Genomic DNA, 7,958 nt, shown 5'->3' on the forward strand with positions numbered 1-7,958 from the left:
AAAATAACGACTTTATTCAACTCTTCATTTTCTTCTGTGTTTCTCTGAGTGAGTTCACGAGTGTAACAGCGCAGCGCTTCTGGGTTGTACATCAGAACGGAGGCTCACTATTGGCCGACGCTGGTCATGTGTGTGATGCGTGTGATGCCTTGATGTGAGTTCACGAGAGCCGTGGCGCTTGCGCAAGAACTGAGAAGATGACGCAGATGGGTCTCGATGTTTAAAATGGTTCTAAAATGTGCATTTCCTGAATGTCCGAATCGTAAGAAACGTAAAAGTGCCTTGCCAATGCTGCAAAATGAATGGCTTACCTTTCACAGTTTCCCATCAAATGATCGTGAGCGTCATCTTCTCAGTTCTTGCACATGCGTCGCGTGAACTCACGTCAAGGCATCACACACATGACCAGCGTCAGCCAATAGTGAGCCTCCGTTCTGACGTACAACCCAGAAGCGCTGCGCTGTTACACTCGTGAACTCATTCAGAGAAACACAGAAGAACATGAAGAGTTGAATAAAGTTGTTATTTTTGTTTGTTTTTGCGCACAAAAAGTATTCTCGTCGCTTGATAAGCTTAAGGTTGAGCCACTGTAGTCACTTGGACTATTTTAATGATGTTTTTACTAACTTTTCTGGGCCGGCAAGTTTCAATAACAGAGAAGCCCATGGAGGAGTGAGACAGCTCTCAGATTTAATCAGAAATATCTTAATTTGTGTCTGAAGATGAACGAAAGTCTTACGGGGTTGGAACAACATGAGGGAGAGTAATTACTGACAGAATTTTCATTTTTGGGTGAACTAACCCTTTAATTATCTAAAGTAAAAAGTAAATGTCAATGCATTGTTGTATGTAATACTGGGTTCTGACGTGAACCCGACTTTCATTTCCAACCAGAATCATCCTGACTGACGTTACTACTTTCTACTCAAGGAGCTTGACAGAAATATAGTGGAGTAAAAAGTACAATATTGTTAAAGTAAAAAGTTTACAGAAAAAAATACTCAAGTAAAGTACAGATGCTCCAAAAGTGTACTTGAGTACAGTACTCGGGTAAATGTAGTTGGTTACTGTCCACCTCTGATCAGGTGTGTGTGTGTGTTTGTGTCAGGTGACGTTCGCTATCCTCTTCTGGGACACACGCTCCAGTACGGCCCTCAGATCCGCCCTCCGTTACTTCATGCCCCCCCCATGATGTCCAGTCAGGTCAGACCACCAATCACGTTTCAGATCACACATGTGTGACCCTGGATCACGCCTATGAAAATTGACCCATGTGACTGGTTTTGTGGTCCAGGCTCACATATTTACAAGCTTTACAGTGAATACTGATTATCCACTTTAATGGTGCGTTCACACCGGACGCGAATAGCGCGTCAGGTGCGAGTGATTTCAATGTTAAGTCAATGCAAAGACGCGTTATGCGCGTAAAAAATGTGTCAAAAATGTGTCAATGTGTCAAATCGCGCCACGTTAACCAATCAGGAGCCTGCTTGCTGCTGTCACGTGGTGAAGTGACAGTTTATAATGTTATTTTATGTTTGGCCTCAAATTATTTTGTAATATGACTAAAATGCACAACAAAGCAAATCTTTCACATAAAAACTCGATTTCAATATATCAGAGAGACTCATTTTTTATTGAATGCTATTTATTCCATATCTATTCTAGATTATATGAAACATTATTAATCTAATGTAAAGACAACAAACACAATTTAGTGTATAAAAACAAAACAAAAAATCACAGGACAGGTTTCACTTTTGGAGGCTGGCTCCATTTATTATCAAAACAAAAATAAATGACAGATTAGGTGCGGGTGAGGGTGAACCTCGCGCTGGGCTGTAGAGCGCGGGCTCGTCAGGCAGCGACCACTCGAGGCCGAGCCCTTATACGGCCCACGCTGTCCTCGTCAGCGTCCTCACCGTTAGGTCCACCAAACCTAGCTCTTGGAGCAAATTGTGAAACTCCTGAAACCCTCCGGAGGGTTTGGTGGACCCGAGTACAGCGACGATGTCCCCTACACAGCTGTTTCTGCTCTCCAGAGCATATACGAGCGGTGACTCTCTCGATTAATGCTAATGCTCGATAAACATCTAAAAAAAGATGGCCGCCAACGGGTTTTGAAATTTTCGCCTCCGGATTTCGCCTCTGACGCGCGTAAATTTCGCTTCAAACTTTTTGAATTAACACAAAGTGGTCAAGCGTATAACTAGACGCGGCAGGCGCGAATTTGACGCGCTATTCGCGTCCGGTGTGAGCGCACAGTAACCCACATCACTTCTATTATGGGACATTTTTTAAATCTTGCAATTCACAAAAATTGGCAACTATGATCTCAGAACTCAGAACTCAACTCTAGTCATATTTGTGACCGTAATATGTGCGAATGTTGTGACAGAAAGAGTGTTTGTTGAATTAATTTAGTTGATCTTCTGTTTAGGCTCCTGTAGGGATTCGACACGCTGGTCGAGGGAGGAAGCCGCACAGGAAAGCGCTTTCTACAGATCTCAGTGTAAGTGGCCCTACAAGTGCGATTACACCATATAAATATGATAAATATATATTTTTATTTTTATTTTTTATATATACATTTTAAAAATGAGGGATGAACAAGTCACTAAACTTGGTTAAGGTATTTATTTGACAAAATTATTTGGCAAACTAGAAACTTATAGATAAAAGAAATTAATACTTTTATTCATCTAGGACGCATTAAATTGATCAAAAGTGACAGTAAAGACATTTGTAATGTTAGAAAAAGATTATATTTCAAATACATGTTGTAGAACTTTCTATTCATCCAAGAATCCTGAAAAAAAATATATAAAATAATAATGAGATGTTTTTTTGGCATCAAATCATCATATTAGAATGATTTCTGAAGGATCATGTGACCCTGAAGACTGGAGTAATGATGCTGAAAATTCAGCTTTGATCACAGGAATAAATTACATTTTTAAATATATTAAAATAGAAAACAGTTATTTTAAATTGTAATAATATTTCACAATTATTTATATTATATATAATATTTGATCAAATAAATGCAGCCTTGATGAGCAGAAGAGACTTCTTTTAAAAACATTAAAAATCTTAACGATCACTTTTGAACGGCAGTGTTTATATTGTCATATTTATATATATATATATATATGTCTCATTTGTCATAGAAGTGTGATTTTAACCATACAAATATGAGGAAAATATTTATTTATTTTTAAATATGAGGGAAGAACACGTCACTAAACTATATTACATTGTTGTTATATATAATAGTCCACCCTGTGGCCATTAAAATACTTCTATTATTCAGCTGCTATTTTTTTACCTTTAACATTTAGCTTGTGTTGCTCCATGTTGTTATTGTTGTACAAACTTCAGACTGATAAAATGAAGCATGTCTCCCACAGATGATGCAACAAAAAGTAAAAATAGATGATTATGAATGTGTCTTACACCGCAGGACTGTGTATTCTTCAGTGTGTGTATTGAGTTTGTTCGGATGATGCAACACAAACTAAAACACTGTAGCTAGAACAGATGATTATGAATCTGTCTCTGACACCGCTGATATTAAATCCGTGTCTCCTCCAGTGATCAGTCGTGTGCCGAGGAGCTTCAGTCGTGTGGATTTGACCCCGCCGTGACCTCCCACACCGTCCTGCTTCAGACTCGCCCAGCTAATAACACTGACACAGTCTGTGACGCCTTCACCCTTCCACACGAGGGCGCTCTGACTGACGGTGGGTGTTTCAGCTCCTGCCATTTGAAAGAGGAAACGATCCGAACTGAAAGTGTTCTGCTCTCTCATTGGGCGATTGACTGGAACATATCAAAATGCAGCCGGAACTGTGTTGTTCTTTATTTTTTTATCTGCGTTTATTGGTTTGTTTTTTGTTTTTTATTTGAATATTCTAGTATTAAAACACACCAGATTGGACTTTTTTTTGGAGTGATTTTCAGTTGTTTGTATCACATTTGTATTTGTTCACCAGCCATCGGCTCTCAGCGTGTGCAAGAGCGAACGAACGCGCCTCGCCGTCTCGTGTCACACACACAACATGCTTTTGTGTACGCCATTTATGAAGTAGCTGTCGTTCAGTTTCCTCTGAATTCTGGGAACAGACGCCAGTACAAGCGACTGCATTGTTGTACGTTTCCCTGTTTTTTTTAATTTAAGACGTTAAAAAAACGAATCGACAGCAGATCAAATTTTTTTATACGTTTTTAAGGGTGAAAGGGTGTTTTAAGGGTCTTTTAATATGTTCTTACTGGGGAAAATAAAAAAAGGGAAAAATGACAAAAAGTGCACATTTATACAAACTTGGTGTGTATATATATATGTATGTATATGTGTATATGTGTGTGTATATATATATATATATATATATATATATATATATATATATATATATATATATATATATATATATATGTATATGTGTGTGTGTGTGTATGTATATGTATGTGTATATGTATATATATATGTATATATATATGTATATATATATATATATATATGTATATATGTGTGTGTGTGTGTGTGTGTGTATATATATATGTGTGTGTGTGTGTGTGTGTGTGTGTGTATGTATGTATGTGTATATATATATATATATATATATATATATATATATATATATATATATATATATATATATGTATATGTATGTGTATATATATATATATATATGTGTGTGTGTGTGTGTGTGTATATATGTATGAAAAGTGCACATTTATACAAACTCAGTGTGTGTGTATATTAGTCTGAAAGGCTGTTACATTTTTAATAAAATTAAAAGACAAATGGTCTTTTAATATATTCTTACTGGGGAAAATAAAAAGAAGGGAAAAACGACAAAAAGTGCACATTTATACAAACTCAGTATATATATATATATATACAGAAAAATCTATTTTAAGTCTGAAAGGCTGTTCAATTTTTACTGACACAAGTCGATTTTTATTTTAGTTTGAGAACCAATAAATGTTTACACCAAATGATCTACTTTATCAAACGCTGACGTCCTTTGCCATGAATCAGTTTGTCGTTTTTATACATGTAGAAATGCCTCTGTCATTTATCCCGATTTATGGTTCAGTAAGAAGGCATGGGCTTTATGAAGCGTCATCCGGTTCGCGCCGATCTCAGCCGATGGACGGTGTCGTTCATCTCAATTCTGCTTTTATTGGGTCGTTTGTCTCCTACATTAACCTGCCGCTCACCTCATCTGTCCAAACGCCCCACAGTTCATCTAGATCTCTCTCTGCATTTTCCTCCTTCAATAACGTCAAAGTAATTTGCCGAAAAAGAAAAATCCCCACACCTGCCGGCGTCCTTATTGAGCCCGAGGGAACCAGAAGTGCTGGAATCCGTAATGGACGGCTTTATCCTCATATGAACAACGCTCTTTTCTGTCCGGTACGGGTGTGTGTGCCAAATGGCTCAGTGCCGGCGAGATTATTAACGTGTAATTAAATCAACATCTGGAGAGCTCAGCCGTGTGAGGGTATAAAGCACAATCTCGCTCGGCATTGAGCTTCTGTTTATTCAGCAGTAATTGATGTTTTTATCAGAAAGCCTCCAGTTTCATCATCCAGTCCCGTTTCATTCCACTGCTGGGAGAAGTGTGCAATAATGCAGTGTTCTTATATAAGAACTGTGAAGTGCTTCATAAAGACACGGCTAAAGGGACACTTAAAGGGGTGGTTGATTATGATTTCACTTTTCTAACTTTAGTTAGTGTGTAATGTTGCTGTTTGAGCATAAACAACATCTGCAAAGTTACAACGCTCAAAGCTCAAAGCAAAGGGAGATATTTGCTTTTAAAGAAATCGCTTTTTAAGGACTACAACAAACGGCTGGTAGAGACTACACCACATTCCTCCCGGGTTAGTGACATCACCAACCCTAAAATTTACATAAACCCCGCCCCCTGAGCACGGTTTATAGATTATCAAGAATATGCTAATCATTGACTAGAAGATAACTACACATAAGCTACATAAATTCATCAACTAACCATTCAGAAATGTCCTGTTGCTTCTACATGTTGTCACTTCTTGAGTCTCTCCATCATTGTCTGACTCCGGTTTGAACATAAAAAGCTTAAAGTTTTTGAAATGTTCAGTGTATGTGTGTGTGAGGTAAAAGGACACAAGCTGTTGAAGCTCCGCCCCCTGCGCCGGAAGCAGCAGCTCATTTGCATTTAAAGGAACAGACACAAAACGCCGTGTTTTTGCTCACCCTCAAAAAGTGACGACTTTAACATGCTATATAAAAATATCTGTGGGGTATTTTGAGCTAAAACTTCACATACACACTCTGGGGACATCAGAGACTTTTATATCTTGTGAAAAGGCCATTATACCACCCCTTTAAAACAACCAGAATCAGATAATGGACCTTTTCACACACTGTAATGACGGGTTTCTTTCCACAAAAGTAACATTTTTATTGCACATTTGTCTTATTTTACCTTGGCATTGATTTGCACAGAACTGGGTCACGCTGCTGTGTTTCTAACGCAACGGCTGACGGCAAATTTGTCATTTTTCTTCAGACCAATGAATGTAATCAATCTCACAATATTTTTTTTCCTCTTTAGGAAAGTCATAGAAATGCTTTTATACTCAAAAATAATGTTTGCTGTCATCTCCCGTTCACCAAGTTTTCCCAACTATCACGACGACTTCTGAGAATCTCAGAAATGTGAAGAGGGTTCATGATACACAAAACTAGAATTACATAAAATCAAAGAACAAGTTTAAGGGTGAATTAGAAATGTGTTTGGATCTAGTGCAAAAACTGCAGACTTGATGCATGCATTCTGAGTAAAAACAACATTTAAATCACTAATATTTCATAACAGTGATAGTAGTTTAACCAGACTTTTACATTTTTGAAAGGCTCTAAACTGTGAGAAATGGACTTATATTTTCCAGAGTTTCTGCGGGTCTTATGAAGTCTTGATTTGCCCTTACACAAATTAAAAAGGTCTTAAATTTATTAAATTCATAAAATCATGGCATTAAATGTTACATACATTGCAAAAAATCTTTAAATCAAGATACATTTAAATGGAAAATAAAGTTTTAATACAATTATGTGAGTTTATGACTGAAACAAGAACGAATATGTTTCAATGAGTTGTGAAACCCTTTGAATTACCACTGGCAGACATTTGTTCTGGTTTTAATCATAAACTCACTTCTTTTTGATCAATTTCACAGAAAACAAGACATATTTTGTGTCATTTTATCTCCAGTAAATAAATTTTGATTTAAGAATCTTTAGACATTTGCACTGGAAAACAAGACAAAACTACAGAGGAAGAACATCACCTTTTTTTGCAGAAGTGATTTACGTATTCTGGCGATATTCAAACTTGTTAAATAAATTATATATTTTTAGATATCTTTTGGAAGTGTTGCTCCCTAGACTTTTACATTTAGAGAACACATTGCCTTCAATATATTCCTTACATTTTCTTTACTTGGTTGTAAAAAGGTCTATAAAATGTCCTTCTGTGGTGAAAATCCAGCTTTTAAAGTTGTTTATATGTCTATGTGGTGTTTTTAATATGCTTTAAGACAAACCATGTGTAAATTCATAAGTCGACACCATTGCTGAGTATTTTCTCAGTATTTTTTAAAACTGCAGTGAACCAAAGACAGTCTCAAAAACACGCTTTGAAATCGCTGGTGTTTCTGACGTCACAAACTACCTTGTAACCAATCAGATCAACGTGTGATCGTCAACCAGTGGATCTCTGAGCTGAGTGAGTGAGTGGAGGCGGGGCTCATTTGCATACTCATAGAACCGCGCCTACTAAATGAGGAAAGGGTGTCGAGTTACATTCAAGATATTTCAAAACATATAAATATGAAATTTTGGTGATCAAAGATGAGTTTTAATGGATGAAACTATTGACTACAGAGGGACTTTAAATTTACTT

At 37.0% G+C, this 7,958-nt stretch overlaps 1 protein-coding gene across 13 annotated transcripts in view; it reads left to right on the plus strand.

The window, feature by feature from the left end:
• The window catches only part of LOC311088371 (R3H domain-containing protein 1-like), a 56,059-nt gene extending 52,119 nt beyond the window's left edge, over window positions 1-3,940 (plus strand). For all 13 annotated transcript variants that reach the window (XM_084122425.1, XM_084122423.1, XM_084122424.1 and 10 more), the window contains 3 exons: window positions 1,109-1,203; window positions 2,441-2,512; window positions 3,595-3,940. In XM_084122425.1, the coding sequence (XP_083978551.1) occupies window positions 1,109-1,203; window positions 2,441-2,512; window positions 3,595-3,597 (170 nt within the window). In that variant the 3' untranslated portion in view covers window positions 3,598-3,940. The remainder of the gene's footprint in view (window positions 1-1,108; window positions 1,204-2,440; window positions 2,513-3,594) is intronic.
• Window positions 3,941-7,958: the final 4,018 nt, after the last annotated feature.

This window comes from Abramis brama, assembly GCF_963993115.1.
Source record: "Abramis brama genome assembly, chromosome: 8".
Lineage (NCBI taxonomy): Eukaryota > Metazoa > Chordata > Actinopteri > Cypriniformes > Leuciscidae > Abramis > Abramis brama.